At 32.4% G+C, this 23,616-nt stretch overlaps 1 protein-coding gene across 3 annotated transcripts in view; it reads right to left on the bottom strand.

Annotated features, from left to right (window-relative positions):
• Positions 1-23,616, bottom strand: part of LOC128988419 (KAT8 regulatory NSL complex subunit 1) — a 67,229-nt gene that overhangs the window by 33,301 nt on the left and 10,312 nt on the right. For all 3 annotated transcript variants that reach the window (XM_054409695.1, XM_054409687.1, XM_054409702.1), the window contains exons 3-4: positions 1,300-1,829; positions 397-597 (exon numbers count right to left, since the gene is read on the bottom strand). In XM_054409695.1, coding sequence (XP_054265670.1) covers positions 397-597; positions 1,300-1,829 — 731 coding nt within the window. The remainder of the gene's footprint in view (positions 1-396; positions 598-1,299; positions 1,830-23,616) is intronic.

The following is a 23,616-nucleotide window of genomic DNA, read 5'->3' as shown; positions in this document are numbered from 1 at the left end:
TGATAATTTCTTACGATCGCAGCGACTTCGGCAATAGCAATATTCTTACAAGACATACGACTACGAGAAGATAATAAACCCCAATTATTAGTTATTAATCAATATCTTTAATTTCCTGGTGCTATAACAAATTCAAGGACAGCTCAGGTCTTATATTGGTCGTTAAAATTCATAAACAATCTCCATGTTTTCCCTGTTTCGAAGTTGGATGGACACCCTGAGTTTAGGTTAATGAATCTTGGAATATTTTGCTGAGATATCAATAAATATCAGACAATGGCTAATCAGAATTTTAATGAGTAAGGCTCATCACATTTTAAAACATGTTTAAAAAATTAACATAACAAATAAATAATGACTATAATAAATAATGAAGAGGCAACATGTAAAACTCACTCTCAGTTAATGCTGTTGCACCAGTGCTCCTCTTCAAGTATCTTCTCCTCTGCTGTTCAAGAAGTGGTCGCTTCTCTGAAGGAGCTGAGTCATCACTGTTGTCAATGGTTCTAGTGATGGTCTTTGGCTGCAGCCGTTGGGCCTTCAACTGCCAGTCTGATGTCTTCATGATGGCGTCAAAGTGTACACTCTGAGACACATCTGAACAAACATACAATCATTACATACAGAACACAACACAGAGTCCTAGTAAAAGGGATCCAAATTAATTTTCAGAATGTACAATTTACTAAAAAAGGCTGCACAAACAAAAAAATTTTGACTAGTAATATGAAACAACATAACCAAATACGAATACCCCCGCTGCAGCAAACCTGCAGACTAAGCAAATTTCCATTTGCCTGATTTTATTTTCAATTATATCCAGTTCAACAGTTTTGGGTTTAACCAGTACCTAGGTTTGCTGCTACAGGGATGGTAATCAAATGTGTTTTTTAGTATTTAAAATATAATAGCTTAGTACAGTCGGTTTTACCACTGAGGCTCGAACCTCAACCAAACCCTCGAGGTAAAGAATATCGGAGTGGAAAGGCTAGCGTATTGATGCGCGTACCCACTACGCTCCCTGCTCTACTATGTTTTGGCACACCTACGTGTCACATGTATGATATAAAACCCCCTTAGCTACGCTCTACGATATACTCTAGCCTCGTTGCTCCACTGTTTTCACCCTAAGTACTTTTAAATAAAATAACTTAAATGAGGAATAAATATGTTTTGTTTTTGGAAATATTTTAGTAGAAATCCAATCAGACAAATCGAGACTCGCTTTGTGTGCAGGTTTGCTATGATGGGGGTATTTATCTTTTAGTCATTTGAAAAAATTACTCAATTAACACTTACCATTTGGAAATGACAGAACTGGATGAAATGCAGGGTCCACCATTGCTATCCTCTCATTCAAAGTCAGCAAATCGAGATCCTCGCGTGGTTGGGTGGGATTGGTTCTTCCTGTACACAAAGCACAGCTGGGCAGGGGAGGTTGACAACCACAGTGTATTGTAGATTGTTTAGCTGCCTTCTTGGATGTTAAATGAAGACCTGCAGTCCTTAGAACTTTTCGTTTCAGAAAAGAAGTTCGCTTTAAAGGTCTAGTTCGGCATGAACTCACAGTCACAGGTTCATCATCAATGATTTTACCAGTCGCACCTGGTAGTGTACCATGATAACCGTTCACTACAACACTGTCACATAACCTAGGAGGATCTTCACCTTCTAAAATAACACCACCTTTGCCCGTCCTTATCTTCTTGTTTAGCTCATTGGTTTGTCTGATGCGATATTCAAGATCAGAAATCTGTGCTTGTAGCCACGTCCACTTGCTGGCAATAGTAGCTCTGTCTTGAGACCACCTCCATGACGCTCTCTTTGTTCTGAAAAAACACAAATTCTTAATAAAAGTGTGGAAATTTAACCTTTGTATTTGGAGGTTACAACTTTTTTTTTATTTGTGAATTACTGGTCAGGCTATAATATTATTCTTTAACCAATTTATTGAAATTACCAAAAAGCAACTTTTTTATCCAGGTGTTAATTTAGCCTGTAAATATAGGCCTGAATAAAATGTTTATAAACAGCTAGGATAATAGCATTGACTACTGGATACTGAAGTAGACGACCCATCTATATCGACCAGCTGTAGCAAATTTTTTGTTGACTAAAACTCTATTTTCTACCACATTTTTGTTGCTATGCTAGCCAAGTTGATGGGTCATAACAGTTGCTATAGCTCACAATAAGTAATTCCATTAGTTTGTTTGAATTGGTAAAAAAGATTTGAGTATTCAACTAAATTCAGTAATTTAGATCAGCACAATCTGTTGGTGGCTCACATCAACTACGGTACGACGATTTTGGTAAAAAAAACTGGCTAAAAATTTAACATGGGGATGGAATGTCTAGTTGTATTAATAGTCAAAGCTAATAGATATAATTTACAGTAGGCCTATAACAATTTAAGATTATATTTTATAATGGCTCAAATTTACTCATTACATTCATATTACTTCCTATTGATCCTGTGAGTTTTTCAATTAAATTCCCATTCAACAATCACTAGTATCACACCATGTTATGGGTTATTTTTCTCTACAGTACTCATTTTAGTACAATAAATAGTAGAACTACGCTAATCCGACCTTGGCTAGTCTGACCGTGGCACACCTATCAATGACCAATGGCTTCTCATTAACATCGTGACCATTTGCCCAAGGGGAAGATCATCAATCTCCTGCATTGGCGGAAACATCTTTTTCTACAATCTTGAAAAAATTTATTGCAATCCTCCGCGATTGTGAATAATCATAGAAAAATCAAATTCAAAGGTCTCGGAGAAAAATCATCTTGAACATCCCCAGCGGTCGTGTAGACCTAGACATCATCATCGTCATCGTCTTCCGCTATCGCGGCAAAATAACTCTACCAAACACGCTAGGACATCACAGAATATATTCTGCGGAAAAGGAAACATCATTGCCGTCTCCCGCGATTGCAAAAAATATTGAACGTCAACAACAATAAATTACTTCTTTAGGGTAATTAACAGTAACCTAAATTAATTTTTATTGGAATGTACACATTGTAATCGAAACAGGCCAAATTTGGAATTTGATTTTAAATTTAATATAAACCGACTATGTAAAACCTTGGTTTGTACTTTTTTACATAAAAAAAGACTGTAACCTACTTTTTGCCATCCTGTCACCTTTTCAATTCAGTCTAGCAACAGCTTTTTGTCATGTAATGGTCAATTCTGCCCTTTGAATCTCCTTGCGTTATGGAAGTAATGGTTTGTTAAAAATTAATGCAAATTTTTTTATTAATTGTTGATTAGCTACAGTTATAATTAATTAGTATTGCCATAATGTATTTACTTATCTTGGCTCTTTTATGTTAGATGCTAGTACTGTACACCATTGTTTCTGTTTTTTAAAGAAAATATTAAAAACTTAGTATAGGCCTAGGGATAAATGAGTTTGCCAAGTTTGATCAAAATATATCCAAAAACAATTAACTATTACAGTTAAAACTTATTTTCCATATAAATAAACAACATGAGAATTTTAAATTTACGATATTTTTAAAATCTTTCCTGTAACCAATAACCTTACAAAAACATGTTAATATAGGACTAGAGTAAATTATTTGTTATTTAAGCTCTTCAAAATGGTTTGGAGAGAAATTGGTAGCCTAAATCTTATGTTTTTAAGGGTCAAAAATGAGAAAAACCAATTTTGAGCCCATAAATCCCCCACAAAACCCCGTTTCCATGGTCCGAGCATACGTTGGTTTGCTAACTCTTTCAAATAATACCCCCGCCGCAGCGAACCTGCAGACTAAGCGAATTACCATTTGCCTGATTAGATTTAGGTACACTAAAATGTCTCCACAAAAAATATCACATTTATTCCCTATTTAAATAGAATCAGTTTACATACGTACTTAGGTTTGCTGCAACAGGGAGCGTAAGTGTTTTTTTTTTATGTAAACTGTTAATAGTTAGTAAGAAATAAAAACATTTTCCAAATTTGGGCAAAAAATGTTAATAAACAAGCAAACTACAACAGTTTACTCATTCTCCATAAGAATAACATGAGAATTTTAAATCACAAAACCCCGTTTCCATGGTCCGAGCATACGTTGGTTTGCTAACTCTTTCAAATAATACCCCCGCCGCAGCAAACCTGCAGACTAAGCGAATTACCATTTGCCTGATTAGATTTAGGTACACTAAAATGTCTCCACAAAAAATATCACATTTATTCCCTATTTAAATAGAATCAGTTTACATACGTACTTAGGTTTGCTGCAACAGGGAGCGTAAGTGTTTTTTTTTTTTATGTAAACTGTTAATAGTTAGTAAGAAATAAAAACATTTTCCAAATTTGGGCAAAAAATGTTAATAAACAAGCAAACTACAACAGTTTACTTATTCTCCATAAGAATAACATGAGAATTTTAAATTTATAATTTTTTGGAATTTTCTCCGTAACCATTAGGTGCATTATAACGCTTCAATGTGGCGTTATTATAATTATTTGTTTTTTTAAGCTCTACAAAATAATTTGGAAAGAAATTGCAAAATTTTATGTTTTTTGAGTCAAAAGTGGGAAAAACCCATTTTTACCCCATAAACCCCCGTTCCCATGGTCCGATCATGCTGGTTCGCGAACTCGTTCGAATAAACATAGGTTTACACGTTTGTACCAAATTTCATCAAAATCGGATCGTTTTTGCTCGAGTTATCACGCTAACGGACACATATATAAATATATATATGAATTTAAACGCATGGTGTTTTTGGCCTCTAGGGACCTCAAAACGAAAAAAAAAAAAATCGGTCACGGGTCCAGGTCTTACCATGAGTACTAAGGTAGGCCTAATAGCTTATTCCCTATATGGGAAATTCGCTAAAAGTAGGTTTACACATTTGTACCAAATTTTATCAAAATCGGATCATTTTCACTTGAGTTATTGTGCTAACGGACACATATATATGAATGGGTGGTGTTTTTGGCATCTGGGGACCTCAAAACAAAAAAGTAAATCGGTCCCGGGTCCAGGTCTTACTATGAGACCTATGGTAATTAGCTTACCCCATGTGGGGATTCGCTACAATATGTAGGAACCCCGCCGCAGCAAACTTGCAGATTAAGCGAATTTCCATTAACCATGATTGGTCAATTAAATCTATTTAAATAACATTAGTTTAACAAATACCTAGGTTTGCTGCTACAGGGAGGGTAATAAAGTGTGTTTTTTTAATAAAATTTGAATAGCTTAGTATAAAATAAATAAATTTGCAAAAAACAAAAAAAAACGTGCAGTTATCATGGATGAGTATCTAGGCCCTACATACCAAATTCCATCAAAATCAGACTACAAAAGTGTGAACTTAAGCTCTGTACTCATCCACACACACAGACTGACAGACACACACACACCCACACGGACAGTTGTCACTTCTTTTTTAGGTTAAGGGGGACACAAAACGGATATATCCACTTAAAACTTCAACTCCAAAATGTTGACAAAAACAATACTTTCTCCATAAATACTTTCTGGTACTTATGTATTGAGGTAGAAAGAAAAAAATAAGACTTATGTTCTTTGGTCTTGCGTAATACAGAAAAGAATGATGATGCTTGATGGCAAATCTGTGCTTACCCATAGCTTACCTTCAATGAAAGACCAAAAGCTATGAAAATCAGTCGGGTAGAAGAGAGCTAAACCGTCTCGGAAAAGAAAAACCAATATTTTTTAATAGGCCTATATAGATTTCATAAATAGAACTACAAATGGGATAAGATAAAGTATTTAAAAATACTAAAATGTCACTTAAGCCATGTTCAATAACTATCCTTCTTTACTGCATCTTCTTGAATGACACTACATTCAAAACATTAAACAACTTTAAGTAAGGGTAGGCCTAAATATACCAATCTCCAGTCAACGCTCTATTTAAATAGTGTACCTGTTGCTCGAATTCAAGCAATTGCAAAGTACAGTATTACAGGCGTTATTTTAAAACGAATAGCCTAACAGGATTAATTTCCAATAACTTTAAAAGAGTCGTATCTAAGATTATGGAAATACTCACGATGTATATGAGTTAAAAGTATGATATAATCAACATTTCTTGTAAATATCTTTTTGGGAAAAGCACCGTTTTTTTTTTTCAGGAAAGCGGTATGGTAAATCAATGGTTTTCCCAAAAGTCATTTGCGAGTAGGCTACCCAAAATGTACGGAATTACATGAATATTCAATAATTTAAGTTGATCTAACCTAACAAAGCGTTGGGTTTGATTTGTTTGGTTTGGTTAGGTTAGGTTAACTAGTTTTCCGATTATCAGGTATATGGCGGGGCTTTTATAAGTTTATTAGTTGTCAGGAAATAAATACACCGTTGACTTCGTCATGAAATTCCGCACAATTTGAGTACTCACAACATGAGTTTTGAACAAAAAGTGTTTTCTGCGTTACAAACAGTTGGCAGGTTTTGCGAAGTTATAAAGTTGACAGGTCATAATGAAAAATATGTTACACTGTTGATTCTTTGTGAAATTCAGCACAATTTGTGTATTTTACCCACAAAACATTACCTTTTTGCAAAAAAGTGTTTTCCGCTTTTCCGGGAAAACTGCGCTTTTCCGAACAAATTACTAAATTATTTTTTGAATCAGCGCTAAGAAAACAAACATTTAATGTATATATATATTTTTTTTTAATTTTTAACTGTTGACTCGAGGAAGAGAAAGAATACAAAATAATATTTAGCCGAAGACTAAAGAAAATACAGTAAAGACGAAATCTCAAAATTATAAGTCTAGTGCCCTCACTGCTAGAGTTACATCGATGTGCTCGACCAGCAGCACCACTACAAGACGGGCGTGTCATATATTTTGTTTGTTGTTTCCTCTACGGTAATATAATGAATATAGGTTAAGAATGAATTAGGTTAATATAGGTTATTAATAGGTTAAGTACACAAATTGTTATGCATTTATTATCTGTATTGGAAATATAGGTATCTTATATGTTGTTATATGACCTAATAATAATATAGTCAAATTATTGGTTTGAAATATGTGTAGCACACGTTTATTTGATCACCATCTAATATGGTCGCTATTTTATTATAAAAACGACTTACTGTTCCTAGGTTCATTTTAAGCATTATTTTGTTTTAAGCAATATTTTATTTTAAGCATTATTTTATTACTTTTATAGGCTACGGCGAATTCCATCTTGTGTTTCTACGTGACCTTAACATAATTCCCGCTTACCGGGTCGAGTAAATTCCGTTTTACCTCACTTTGATAACTAAATCCCGTTAAATCACGAGCTAACTTGATAAATAAGATCTTCAAACGTTGCTACAAGACTATTATACCACATTAATAATCTTGTTGAGGTTATTTTAAACTTGATATCACTGATATCAGTAAAAAAAGATAATTAGGCGTCAGGGCCGAAAACCCGTTTTATCCAGCATCTTTTATTAATCCCGAGTATGAAAACACTGGTTCCACCTCCTCTTTTATTACACAAAGAAACCAAAGTTTATACGTTTATAATAACATGAAAGTTTGATTTCTGTGTGGTAAGAACTGCATGTTGTACTTAATTAACACAAAAGTAGTCGTAAAAATAGTGTCATTACCAGACCGCCCGGCCGGCCAAGTTCCGTATCAGTGCCATGTGTTTGCAACGCTGCACCGCCCCGCGAACGATGTGGCAACGTTGCCGACGCGACCTCGACGTTGCCAGATCGCTGGACAGTTAAACATGACGAACTTTGTTGTCTAACCGAGTGAGAGTGACACACCACTCTAGCACTTATTATCAACGTCTTTTCCCGCGCGCTCTTCTTCAGGATATGGCGCAATGTACACTTTAATTGCAACATTAGTAAGGGTGATAAAATTATATCATAGATAAAACAAACTCCCATTATAGAGTATTTAGTGGACTTTATTGCAGCTGTCATGATGAATAAGAACTGTATGCCTAAACCTGAATTATTGAGAATAAGCGGAAAATCTGATTAAATGGAAGCAGGGTGTCTATATACATGGGGTTTACGCTTGGCGTGCTAATTCTTGTTTTTTTTTTTTATGAAAGACAAAATGTTTGTTGTTATGTCATAACCTTAATGTAATTTATGAGTTAAAGTACAAAATTCAGTTTAATGAAAAATACAGATTTCATATTAGACCAAGATTTTTTTCCACTGAAATTCAATTTGGTAATCTTATTAATGGCAGTTGAGCAACACACCAAAGTAGTCGGTTTAATGATCGTGCGCCTCCTAAATTATGTAACAAACTTTAATTGGTGTAAACAATTCATCATTTAGCCATTATCATAAATGCATTTAATATTTTTACCATAAATGCATTTCATATCTACTTATATAATTCAGTTTTTAAAATCTTTGTTCTATGGTTTGTTTTAGGCCTAAATCTAGAGTTCTACTGGACCGATTTTATTAATTAATGGGTCGTTAGAAAGCTTATTTCGTGTAGATTTGCAAATAATTATGAAAGTTGGTTTTTTTATGATTTATAGTGAAAAAGTAAAAAAAAAACATGATTTCCATAAGAAATACGTTGAAAACGGTGTTTCACACTTTTTATTTGGGTGCGACTTTTAGCTGCCTTTTTTGAGTATTTCCAAGAAGTGCATGGTATCAATTTTTAGGAAATTTTATTCTCTTTCAGAATAATACCTTTCACTTTGGTCGAATTCCTCACCATTTAAAAGTTAGGTATTTGCAAAAGAGCCAAGCAACCTCAGAATAGTAATGAAAAAATACTGAGTTAGGGATATTTTTGTTAAACTTTGAACAACTAAATCTCGACTTTTACTGTGGGACCGATTTTGTGAGGTGTATGGATTTCATAACCATTATTTTATTAGAGACCATTGTATTTAACCACAACGGGCTCTGTTGCTAGTTTTTACCATTTATGCATTTCATATTTTTTACAATTGCTAAATGTTAAAATTTTAAGCAGCATTTCGGAAAAAAATAACAACTTTCATCAGACCACAAGTACATTTAACAAAAAGCAGGGGGAAACTAGTTTTTGCAGCAAGTTTATCTTTATCTATACTTATTTAATACGCAAGCAGGTTTTTTGTGACAATTACTCCTCCGAAACTACTGAACCGATTGACATGTTTTTGGTGTCATTGGAAAGAGCGCAACGTGAAGTTGTGCAGGAAACTTTCTTTTTATGGAAATAGTTAGAGAGTGAGACCCTGGGACCCTTTAAAGTTTTGTATTCCTCCATAAGATTAACATGGGAAACAAAAATTGTTATGAAACTCCAGCTGTTGACAGAAATTAAAAGTGAGAAGAAGAACACATGTTAATTGTAAACAGTCAATAAGTTTGCTACAAACATTTACTGACTTGGTTTAAATGAAATATTTACTATTTGAATTTGGGTTGGCGTAAATATTACAATGGAAAAAAGCGAGAGAGCCTAGATAAAATGATATAATCTGTTATGTACATCTTGAGTATTTCCATAACCCTTGAGTCGAATCTTTTTTAATTCATCAGAAATTATGACAGTTATTCGTTTTAAAATAACGTAATACTTAGCAATTGCTCGAATTCGAGCAACAGGGACACTATAGTTCGGCCGCTTAGAAAACGACCTGCGCGCTAATGCTAAACCAATGCTGGAGGAGGTCGCTTTCTACGCGGCCGAACTATAGTACTTATTTAATACGCAAGCAGGTTTTTTGTGACAATTACTCCTCCGAAACTACTGAACCGATTGACATGTTTTTGGTGTCATTGGAAAGAGCGTAACGTAAAGTTGTGCAGGAAACTTTCTTTTTCGGTAAATAATTAGAGAAAGAGGTCCTGGAGGCCCTTTAAAGTTTTGTATTTCTCCATAAGATTAACATGGGAAACAAACATTGTTTTGAAACTCCAGCTGTTGTCAGAAATTTAAATGTTAATAATTGGTCTCCATGGAAGCATGAGAAAATTCACAATTTTTACATTTGCTTTGACATTTAAATGTAAACAACCAGAACTGTCAAATGTCTATTTCACAATTTCAGACAGCTGATCCAAAAAAATAAAACAACTATGTGGTAGGTTTATTTAATCTTAAACTTGATGATTGATTATTTATTATAAATCTATTTCAATGATTATAAAACTTCAATAATTATTATTTTTCCCGTTGCGAAGCAAAAATTAAATGTGAGAAGAACATATGTTAATTGTAAACAGTCAATGTGTAAATTATATACAGGGTGAATAAAAAGTCAAGACCCCCCCCACTCCATATATATATATTTTTAAGTTTTATACAGAGATATCCTTTTGGAGGTCGTGCAATCTTAGTAAAGAAGTTTCATTTTATGATTTTGAAAATTTTGAGTGTCAAATTGTGTTGGATATATTTTGGGGAAAAGGGGGGATTTGGGGGGCCACTTAAATATTTTAAATGTAAACCCCCTTCAAGTGACACCTCATTTTGAAGTGTTTACAAAAACTTAAAGAATGGTAAAAACTAGAGATCGCTATCTCTTCTCTATCCAAAATGGTAGCCCGTCAAATGTTGTGGAAAATCAATAGTAAAATTGGTTCGTAATTGTAATATTATGGCTACCATTTTGGATAGAGCAGAGATAGCAAAAACGCCATCCATTATGTTATAATGTTATGTTATATTAAAAATGTGTATAGTTTTGTATTTTGGTTTGTGTTTAATGATAAAAGTTATTAAATTATTGAATTTTAATTTTAAGAATTTGGTATTCAGTATGCCTATGATAAATAACACTATTTCAGATTTCTGCCAGTTTTTGCCTAACTCTGTTCTGTAGAGTTTAAAGTAGCCTACACTTTATTGTCTACAAATTGGCTAAATAACTTAGGTACAGGCGTACGTCATAGCTGACAGCCTTTTTACGTTGACTTAAATTGTAAGCTTACCTTTTCCCGTCCATGGGCAGTTTGATAGTTAAAAATTAACCCATTAAACTGGAATAGGATTGTTTAGTCGACTCTTTTAAACTCATCGGAAATTATGACTGTTATTAGTTTTTAAACAAGTTATTTGTTTATAAATAACTCCTTTACTTCTTGGCAATTGCTCGATTTCGAGCAACATGTACACTAGTACTTATTTAATACGCAAGCAGGTTTTTTGTGACAATTACTCCTCCGAAACTACAGAACCGATTGACATGTTTTTGGTGTCATTGGAAAGAGCGTAACGTGAAGTTGTGCAGGAAACTTTTTTTATAAGGAAATAATTAGAGAGTGAGGCCCTGGGGCCCTTTAAAGTTTTGTATTTCTCCATAAGATTAACATGGTAAACAAACATTGTTATGAAACTCCAGCTGTTGTCAGAAATGCTGTTCTGCTATTTAATTTAATTTGTTTACAAGGAGAATTAATTGTTTCTTGGAGCCATGTGGTCAATGAATTATACTTTTGTATTATTTTAAATGAAATACACTATATAAAATGATGGTACTGTAATACATTAAGAGATATTCATTTAAATTATCAATAAGTACGATTGAGCCTTTGCCTATATGTTCCCTGGTAAGTGTGATGTAACTGTTTCTTATAGTATATTATCTATATATTAATTTGAAACAGTTTTTATTTGTCATAGGCTAGCTATTTTGAGAGAACGGCTGGGCGTAGAAACTCGGTAGGGGTGTCTAAAGAAAGGTCTTGGTCTGTAGATGAGCCATCAAAAGAGAAACATGGTAAATTCCCTAGGGGCTCTGCCCCAGTGGCCTTTAAAGTCCCATCCCATGTTATTCTTATGGAGGAAAACGGGGTTTTTGTCACAGCTAATTTGAGAGACCGGCTGGGTGTAGAAACTTGGTAGGGGTGTCTAAAGAAAGGTATTGGTCTGTAGGTGAGCCCTCAAAAGAGAAACGAGGTAAATTTCCTTGGGACTCTGCCCCAGAGGCCTTTAAAGTTCACTCAGCAATTTTGTTTACATTACGACCATATGGATAATTTTACACTACTTTTAATGAACCAGCTGTTAATATTAAATGGCAAGTTTTTTATAGTTTCAACAAAATGATGAATTTATGATACATTTTAAATGTCGTGATCAAAAATATATGCTTTATTGCTCAAAGTTTTAAATTATGAAATAAGTGTGACATATCAATTTTAAAGGAACATAATTATTCCTTATCGGGTTGGCTTATATATATTGTAAGGTTGGCACTTGCCTTTTTTTGCCTACTTTCAATTACCATTTATTTTTGAATTCAAGAAAGAACACCAGAAATTCATTTATTGGTATACAAGTTTTCGACAATCGGGTTAAAAATTGTGTCATAGATGAGTACGGTACGTTGAGGATGAGAGCTGTGTTCAAGTTTTGGAATAGACTAACTACGGAGTATGTTTCATCTATGGTTTTGGTGAAGTAGGTGAACTAATGCCAATTCAGGTATTTAAAAAAATGTGTACAGGGTTTTTACTTTGGTGTACACATGTAACAACGCATCTAAACCTCACTACATACAAAGCATTCGGAAACACAACAGTGTCATCACATCTCATCGCATTTGCATTATTTGTTACCAAGGCTGGACTAGGTTATGGATTTGGTTCCGCAAATGTTCAAGATTTGTGATCAAATTTCCTACAATTATGGTTCATTCCATCCACGAAATACATGCACAGCTTTATGTTATCGATCTGGCCAAGGCGAAACTATCCCATAAGTTAATGAATTATCAAGTAAGAACAGGATGATTAAATACATGGGTCGATGTGGCAAGAGAAGGAATTAAAATTGCTTAGATCGAAGTAAGAATCTTACTGCTTTCTAGTGTACATGTTGCTCGAAATCGAGCAATTGCCAAGAAGTAAAGGAGTTATTTATAAACAAATAACTTGTTTAAAAACTAATAACAGTCATAATTTCCGATGAGTTTAAAAGAGTCGACTAAACAATCCTATTCCAGTTTAATGGGTTAATTTTTAACTATCAAACTGCCCATGGACGGGAAAAGGTAAGCTTACAATTTAAGTCAACGTAAAAAGGCTGTCAGCTATGACGTACGCCTGTACCTAAGTTATTTAGCCAATTTGTAGACAATAAAGTGTAGGCTACTTTAAACTCTACAGAACAGAGTTAGGCAAAAACTGGCAGAAATCTGAAATAGTGTTATTTATCATAGGCATACTGAATACCAAATTCTTAAAATTAAAATTCAATAATTTAATAACTTTTATCATTAAACACAAACCAAAATACAAAACTATACACATTTTTAATATAACATAACATTATAACATAATGGATGGCGTTTTTGCTATCTCTGCTCTATCCAAAATGGTAGCCATAATATTACAATTACGAACCAATTTTACTATTGATTTTCCACAACATTTGACGGGCTACCATTTTGGATAGAGAAGAGATAGCGATCTCTAGTTTTTACCATTCTTTAAGTTTTTGTAAACACTTCAAAATGAGGTGTCACTTGAAGGGGGTTTACATTTAAAATATTTAAGTGGCCCCCCAAATCCCCCCTTTTCCCCAAAATATATCCAACACAATTTGACACTCAAAATTTTCAAAATCATAAAATGAAACTTCTTTACTAAGATTGCACGACCTCCAAAAGGATATCTCTGTATAAAACTTAAAAATATATATATATGGAGTGGGGGGGGTCTTGACTTTTTATTCACCCTGTATATAATTTACACATTGACTGTTTACAATTAACATATGTTCTTCTCACATTTAATTTTTGCTTCGCAACGGGAAAAATAATAATTATTGAAGTTTTATAATCATTGAAATAGATTTATAATAAATAATCAATCATCAAGTTTAAGATTAAATAAACCTACCACATAGTAGTTTTATTTTTTTGGATCAGCTGTCTGAAATTGTGAAATAGACATTTGACAGTTCTGGTTGTTTACATTTAAATGTCAAAGCAAATGTAAAAATTGTGAATTTTCTCATGCTTCCATGGAGACCAATTATTAACATTTAAATTTCTGACAACAGCTGGAGTTTCAAAACAATGTTTGTTTCCCATGTTAATCTTATGGAGAAATACAAAACTTTAAAGGGCCTCCAGGACCTCTTTCTCTAATTATTTACCGAAAAAGAAAGTTTCCTGCACAACTTTACGTTACGCTCTTTCCAATGACACCAAAAACATGTCAATCGGTTCAGTAGTTTCGGAGGAGTAATTGTCACAAAAAACCTGCTTGCGTATTAAATAAGTACTATAGTTCGGCCGCGTAGAAAGCGACCTCCTCCAGCATTGGTTTAGCATTAGCGCGCAGGTCGTTTTCTAAGCGGCCGAACTATAGTGTCCCTGTTGCTCGAATTCGAGCAATTGCTAAGTATTACGTTATTTTAAAACGAATAACTGTCATAATTTCTGATGAATTAAAAAAGATTCGACTCAAGGGTTATGGAAATACTCAAGATGTACATAACAGATTATATCATTTTATCTAGGCTCTCTCGCTTTTTTCCATTGTAATATTTACGCCAACCCAAATTCAAATAGTAAATATTTCATTTAAACCAAGTCAGTAAATGTTTGTAGCAAACTTATTGACTGTTTACAATTAACATGTGTTCTTCTTCTCACTTTTAATTTCTGTCAACAGCTGGAGTTTCATAACAATTTTTGTTTCCCATGTTAATCTTATGGAGGAATACAAAACTTTAAAGGGTCCCAGGGTCTCACTCTCTAACTATTTCCATAAAAAGAAAGTTTCCTGCACAACTTCACGTTGCGCTCTTTCCAATGACACCAAAAACATGTCAATCGGTTCAGTAGTTTCGGAGGAGTAATTGTCACAAAAAACCTGCTTGCGTATTAAATAAGTATAGATACTTATTTAATACGCAAGCAGGTTTTTTGTGACAATTACTCCTCCGAAACTACTGAACCGATTGACATGTTTTTGGTGTCATTGGAAAGAGCGTAACGTGAAGTTGTGCAGGAAACTTTTTTTATAAGGAAATAATTAGAGAGTGAGGCCCTGGGGCCCTTTAAAGTTTTGTATTTCTCCATAAGATTAACATGGTAAACAAACATTGTTATGAAACTCCAGCTGTTGTCAGAAATGCTGTTCTGCTATTTAATTTAATTTGTTTACAAGGAGAATTAATTGTTTCTTGGAGCCATGTGGTCAATGAATTATACTTTTGTATTATTTTAAATGAAATACACTATATAAAATGATGGTACTGTAATACATTAAGAGATATTCATTTAAATTATCAATAAGTACGATTGAGCCTTTGCCTATATGTTCCCTGGTAAGTGTGATGTAACTGTTTCTTATAGTATATTATCTATATATTAATTTGAAACAGTTTTTATTTGTCATAGGCTAGCTATTTTGAGAGAACGGCTGGGCGTAGAAACTCGGTAGGGGTGTCTAAAGAAAGGTCTTGGTCTGTAGATGAGCCATCAAAAGAGAAACATGGTAAATTCCCTAGGGGCTCTGCCCCAGTGGCCTTTAAAGTCCCATCCCATGTTATTCTTATGGAGGAAAACGGGGTTTTTGTCACAGCTAATTTGAGAGACCGGCTGGGTGTAGAAACTTGGTAGGGGTGTCTAAAGAAAGGTATTGGTCTGTAGGTGAGCCCTCAAAAGAGAAACGAGGTAAATTTCCTTGGGACTCTGCCCCAGAGGCCTTTAAAGTTCACTCAGCAATTTTGTTTACATTACGACCATATGGATAATTTTACACTACTTTTAATGAACCAGCTGTTAATATTAAATGGCAAGTTTTTTATAGTTTCAACAAAATGATGAATTTATGATACATTTTAAATGTCGTGATCAAAAATATATGCTTTATTGCTCAAAGTTTTAAATTATGAAATAAGTGTGACATATCAATTTTAAAGGAACATAATTATTCCTTATCGGGTTGGCTTATATATATTGTAAGGTTGGCACTTGCCTTTTTTTGCCTACTTTCAATTACCATTTATTTTTGAATTCAAGAAAGAACACCAGAAATTCATTTATTGGTATACAAGTTTTCGACAATCGGGTTAAAAATTGTGTCATAGATGAGTACGGTACGTTGAGGATGAGAGCTGTGTTCAAGTTTTGGAATAGACTAACTACGGAGTATGTTTCATCTATGGTTTTGGTGAAGTAGGTGAACTAATGCCAATTCAGGTATTTAAAAAAATGTGTACAGGGTTTTTACTTTGGTGTACACATGTAACAACGCATCTAAACCTCACTACATACAAAGCATTCGGAAACACAACAGTGTCATCACATCTCATCGCATTTGCATTATTTGTTACCAAGGCTGGACTAGGTTATGGATTTGGTTCCGCAAATGTTCAAGATTTGTGATCAAATTTCCTACAATTATGGTTCATTCCATCCACGAAATACATGCACAGCTTTATGTTATCGATCTGGCCAAGGCGAAACTATCCCATAAGTTAATGAATTATCAAGTAAGAACAGGATGATTAAATACATGGGTCGATGTGGCAAGAGAAGGAATTAAAATTGCTTAGATCGAAGTAAGAATCTTACTGCTTTCTAGAGAATCAGATATTTTTATCAAATACAAAAAAAAAACTGATTTAATATGCTGATAAATTCTGTATTTGTATGACCAAAGATGAAGATTTACTTATAAATCCGGATACAATCTGAATGATTTTCCTAAAGCAGACTGAATTAGTTGTTAGTAATAAATAGGTATTTACTCTTTCCGTAACATGATAGACTAATTATATGAACTCATTCTCCCATATAGTGAAAGTGGCTTTGACATGAAACAAACTCATGAACAAACAATTATAAGACTCCTAAAAAACCTTTTGGGCAACCTAAAGCCGATAAAAAGGTAGGAAATATTGTGTTAAACGAATTCATCAATCACGTTTTTTAGGGAACACAATCGTCATAATTATTATTATGTTTATCCTCCCTTCATTTAACTAAGATTTTAATGACTTCACTCTATCCATCGCAGTTAGCTGAATTTACATAAAACCTCAAGATTAACCGTCGATTTCGACGGGGTTCTACTAGTAGTATCTTAAAGTAAAACCAAATTATTCTTTGCCCGTAGCGAGGCACGGGCAGAGCAACTAGTAAAGTTTTATTTGACAAAATAACCCGAGCAAGCAAATCTCTTTGGAGTGGACTTAAAAACATATTTTTTACATTATCACACAACGACCACTTAACATATTTCAGCCAAGCTTACCAAAATTTAACCAAAAGATTATTAACATACGGTCTTAACAAACTATTGTATTTACAATATACTAGCAGATTAAATATCACATCAAACGTTGAACAACTAGAGCTAATCCAAACTACATCAAATTAATAGAACTACAGTTTTCATTTTAGACTACTTTTTTAACTACAGTTAACATGTCAGACTTGTGTATTATTAATTCAAATTTAAATTAATGAAAATAAACAAAAAGGATTGAAAATAAAGCACATAGAATTTAAAACCAAAACAATATTAATTTAAAATCCATTTCTATACATTTAAAAAAGTGGAGTCAATATTTTCCGATGGTGTAGGAGGCACTTTTAACTTTTGTTAAAACAAACCCTAAAGGCATTCAATACTTTTATGTAGACAGCAAAGAATTTGCAAAAAAATTAATTACAACTTCAATTTCGACTCAAAGGACGTCTACCAATTCCCTGAACACAATCCTTACTCAGATTTGTACTTGTGGCAGACAACAAAGAGTGTTTTAAAACAGGGTCAATCCATATCAAGTGGTCCAGAAATAAATTAATTGGTTGCTTCGAGATTTTTAATTTTTTTCATATTTTTATCCTTGAAAGTATATATTATTAGAAGTACAAAAATACAATTGTTTTATTTTATTTTTCTACTGTATGGCGGCCATTTTTTTTTACTCGAACGGCCGTTTTCAGCGATTTCAGAGCTCTACGTAAAATTAAATATCTCTGGTTCTACTAATCCTAGAACATTAAAATAAAAACCAATCTCTTCAGAAAGATCTGAACTTTAATATGGTAATATATTGATGCACTTAAAACTAAATATATAGGTCTAATTACCTGTTTAAAGTTTAACGTTACGATGTTACGAATACTGATTTTAAACAATTTATTTTTATATAAAGGCAATTGACTTTGTGTTTGTTATTTTTTTATCTGATAGTTATAGGTGTGTACTCCAAATTCTCAAAGTTTCAAGTTGTGGACTTGCATAGGGTTTTAAATAAAAATTTTCAAAATCTTAAAATTTTCAAAATTTCAAAAGTTTGATGCTTAATATCTTTGTTGGGCATGAAAATAAAAATTTCAAATTTGGCTCAGATATAGTACTAAGTAAGAGTATTATAATGTAATAATTTTATTTTGTGGACTCAACTGGTTTCAAAGTTATGAAACATTGAAAAGTACTAAATAAGCATTATAGCCGTAATAGCGTAGGAAGCATAATGTTATATTATAACTCACTATCAATGTATTTTTGTAAAATGTTATATTTTAATCATATATTTTAAGCATTTTGATGTTTTAAAACACTCTTTGTTGTCTGCCACAGGTACAAATCTGTGTGAGGATAGTGTTCAGGGAATTGGTAGACGTCCTTTGAGTCGAAATTGAAGTTCTAATTTTATTTTTTTGCTTATTATTTGCTGTCTACATAAAATTATTGAATACCTTTAAGGGTTTGTTTTAACAAAAGTTAAACATATCCTTATCATTCAAAATATGGTTGTCTATGGTACATTGTAGACTCTATTAGTGACTTTGCTCTTGGTAGTGCCAAGTAGCAAAAAAATGCCTCACAGCTGGTATTGCAGTACCTGTGACTGAATATTTCAGTAAAAAATCATTTTATGATAAACTGTATAGCCACAGCCACCTTTAACTCCAGGCCGCATAGAGTTTGCAACGTCTCAAGTAGGATTGTTTAGTGCCAGACGTCCAATAAGATAACATGTCAGACATGTATAAGATAACATGTATTATTAATGCAAATTTAGATTTATGAACATAAACAAAAAGGATTGAAAATAAAACACCTATAATTGAAAACCAAAACAATATTAATATGAAATCCAATTCTATACATTTAAAGTGGAGTCAATATTTTCCGATGGTGTAGGAGGCACTACAAAGAGCGATGTTACTAATAAAGTCTAAAATGTACCATAGACAACCAAATTTTGAATGCTAAGGATATGTTTAACTTTTGTTAAAACAAACCCTTTTAAAAGGAATTCAATACTTTTATGTAGACAGCAAAGAATTAGCAAAAAAATAAAATTAGAACTTCAATTTCGACTCAAAGGACGTCTACCAATTCCCTGAACACAATCCTCTCACATATTTGTACCTGTGGCAGACAACAAAGAGTGTTTTAAAACATCAAAATGCTTAAAATATATGATTAAAATATAACATTGTTAAAAAATACATTGATAGTGAGTTATAATATAACATTATGCTTCCTACGCTATTACGGCTATAATGCTTATTTAGTACTTTTCAATGTTTCATAACTTTAAAACCAGTCGAGTCCACAAAATAAAATTATTACAGCATAATACTCTTACTTAGTACTATATCCGAGCCAAATTTGAAATTTTTATTTTCATGCCCAACAAAGATATTAAGCATCACACTTTTAAAATTTTGAAAATTTTAAGATTTTGACAATTTTTATTTAAAACCCTATGCATGTCCACAACTTGAAACTTTGAGAATTTGGAGTGAACACCTATAACTATCAGATAAAAAAATAACAAACACATAGTCAATTGCCTTTATATAAAAATAAATCGTTTGAATTCAGTATTCGTTACAACATCGTAATGTTAAACTTTAAACAGGTAATTAGACCTTATATTTAGTTTTAAGTACGGTACATCAATATATTACCATATTAAAGTTCAGATCTTTCTGAAGAGATTGGTTTTTATTTTAATGTTCTAGGATTAATAGAACCAGAGATATTTAATTTAACGCAGAGCTCTGAAATCGCTGAAAACGGCTGTTCGAGTAAAAAAAAAAATGGCCGCCATACAGTAGAAAAATAAAATAAAACAATTGTATTTTTGTACTTCTAATAATATATCCTTTCAAGGATAAAAATTTGAAAAAATTTAAAAATCTTGAAGCAACCCCCTTTGGACCACTTGAAATGGATTGACCCAAATTCGAGTATAAAATTAATTAAAAAAAATATATTACACCATTGATGTATTATTTTTAATAATTTTTGTTCTCCCTTGGTCGAATGAAATATATAATAAAAAATTAGTAGGCCTAGGTATGAATAATTTTTTTACATTAAATATTCCAAATTTTTTATAAAAAACATGTACTTTAAGATTGTTCCCGTTATTAGCCTAATGTTTTATTTTTACATTTCATAAACATTTTTAATTTTAATTATATGATAGATGCATTATTCAGGAAACGAGTTAGATACCTATAAAAAAATAGATTTTAATTTTCAATGGAATTTAAGTTATTATTTTTTTCAGACTTTTAAAATCGTTAGCAACCTGATGTTGTCTTTGTACCTGGTTGATAAGACAAATATTCATAAAAAAATATAAAAACTTACTAGCAATTGATGTATAGGCTCTAATGCAACACTTTGTTTATTATTGGGTCAATAAAGAATGTATTTTAACAAAATAATATTTTTTATTTTTTCTGTTTCCATTTTCTTTTTCAGTTTGAAATTCACCCTTATCTCCTTTTTTTGTGGATTGGGCAAAAAATACTAGGCCTATATTTCAGTAAATCTGGAAATACACATATTTATTAATAGAAATATCGATGATGTATGATAATGGTTCAACAATGCTGTCTTCACAAAAAAAAAAAAAAAAAAAAAAAAAGAGGCTGATTATGAACCTAATCTTACTTGAGGTAGCCTCTAGTTAATAAGCGTCAATGAAGTCAGTATATTTTGTACCAGAATTAATTAAATATTTATTAGCTTTATTCATATTTCCAACTAGATTTAAAGCTGTTCACTGGTGTCGCAAGAAAAAAAATTATTAACCTTCGGGCAGGTGGTCTTTTTATGCTGTGGTGGCAAAGGTTTTTTTTACGAGTCGCACAACATTTTTTATAACACATTTTTATACAGTACCGGTAACCTAAATAAGTTTGTAATACATCATATTACCTTATATATCTTTTTTTCATCAAAAACAAAGAATAATTGGCTATAATATAAATTTTAGATATGAAATTTTATGATGAAATGTATAACTAAATTTTAAAAGTTCAAAAAGGCCAATCTATAATATTAAAACGAAACAGTGTTTTTTTATTTCACGATTCTGAATCAACCACTCGACGGATTTTCATGATTTTTGTGTTGAAAGAAAGATAATTTTGAAAACTAGGGAATGTCGAAGCCATAATTTTAGTTTAGGGACCCAGTTTTTTAGAAATTAAGTTTTAATTTTTTTAAGTCTAGCAGCCGACGCTAAGATTCTAAACTAGCTTTTGGCATAAAATAATTTGCTTAACATAACAGCTGTAAACATTCAGCTTTTGTGTCACAAATTCAGCATTTGGATAAAAATGTAAAGACATACTTAGGGTTGACTTATTTATACTATGGGTAATGATCATTGATACGTTCAATTCTTCTGTAAGAGGATGACAGATCAATTAAATATACATAGTAAAATACTAGGATGTTCAAATTATTTTTTAAAGCAATCTTTGTAATTATCGATTTGTTTTAGAGCAATATAATTTGTTTTAACAGCTGGTTAAATAAAAACTATGGAACTATGAGGTTATTTTATTTACTCTTATTTTGTCATTGATTATAGGAAATAAGTAAGATCAGTAGAGATAATTTGACCACAGTTTAAATAGTTTAGACCAAAATTAATTCAACCGCAGTACAAATCGAGGCTCTGTACAGTGTACACGAGTCTTAATAAAATACCCCCGCCGCAGCAAACCTGCAGACTTAGCGAATTTCCATTTGCCTGATTGGATTTAAACTAAAATGTCTCATTTAAAAATATCACATTTATTCCCTATTTAAACAGAATAAGTTTAATGAGTACTTAGGTTTGCTGCAACAGGGAGGGTAAAAAAGTTTTTTTTAATGTAAAATGTTAAAAGGTACTGTGGTTTGGTAGGTAAGAAATTAATGTATTTTCCAAATATGATCAAAATATGTTCATAAACAAGCAAACCACAACAGTTGACTTATTCTCCATAAGAATAACATGGAGTTTTAAAATTAAAATTTTTTTGAATTTTCTCCGTAACAATTAGGCGCATAATAACGCTTCAATATACTAAATTATTTGTTTTTTTTTAAGCTCTATAAAATGGTTTATAAAGAAATTGTGAAATTTTGTGTTTTTAGGGTCAAAAATGGGAAAAACCTATTTTTACCCCATAAAACCCCCCTAAACCCCCGTTCCCATAGTCCGATCATGCTGGTTCGCAAACTCATTCAATTTTATCCCGCCTTACACCTTCAAACCAAATTTTATCAAAATCGGACAAAAATTACTTAAGTTATCGTGCGGATGGACACACATATACATATATAATAATATCTATATATAGATATATAAAAATTTGAACGAATGGTGTTTTTGGCCTCTGGGGACATCAAAATGAAAAAGTAAATCGATCCCGGGCCTAGGTCTTACCATGAGACCTACGGTATTAGCTACTTCCCTATAGGGATATTCGCTAAAAGGATAAATGCAAATTATTTTACTGCTCCACTTTTCAAGGAAAGATTAGAAAAATAACAATGTTTACATGTTTTTATTCTTCATGGTAGCTTTCTGTTTACAATTAATGTTTGCTTAATGTGTATGCTTTAATTTTGTTTGGATTAGGCCCGGAAATATTGATGTCATAAAAAGAAGATCAAGAATAATCAGGAATCACGATTTTAAATTACCACCACAACCTCAGCCGGGTTTTATAAAAAGATAAACAGATGGATGACATAGATTGAACACAACGTCAACATTGACCTAGGATACTGCAATTAGACAAACCATCCTTTTATGAAATCGTGTTGAGTTGAGGTTAAGTTTGGGGGTGCCTATATCAGCGCCCCCAAACGTGAAAATTTCACTTTTATTTCAACTATAAATATATTGTAGATTAAATTAACTAATATGGGAAATTACGATGTACATTTATTCGATGAGGGTGGGCAATTATCAAGGATAGAACTGATAACGGTATGGATACCTAATACACATTGACAATTACGTCATTAGCTTTACTAGCGTGTTTACTTTTTTTATTCCTGCTACATGTGACCAGTTCTTTTTTTTCAAATGAATGTTATTTGAACCAAACAGCTGTTTCAAAATAAACTGTTATTGTTTTTACTTTTCTTTGTATGTTTACACTTATTTATTTAGCAATTAATGCAGTGAAATTGATATAAAGGATAGGTGTGACGATTAGTTTTGATGTTAGGACACCAAAGTTAAACATGCATTATGTGTATTATGAATTTTATTGGATATTATCGTTTTATTTTAGGTCGTTACTATTCATAATTGTGTATAGTAGTTGTATTGTGGTGATATGGAAGAGTAATAACTGTGGAAGGTGGTGGTGGTATCGTTGACTAGGTCTA

The sequence above is a fragment of the Macrosteles quadrilineatus genome, unplaced genomic scaffold (genome assembly GCF_028750875.1).
Source record: "Macrosteles quadrilineatus isolate MER2022 unplaced genomic scaffold, UCM_ALF_1.0 Scaffold_1__1_contigs__length_201487025, whole genome shotgun sequence".
NCBI lineage: Eukaryota > Metazoa > Arthropoda > Insecta > Hemiptera > Cicadellidae > Macrosteles > Macrosteles quadrilineatus.
Note: the sequence above shows the minus strand (reverse complement) of the source record. Positions and strands in the feature narration are given on the sequence as shown.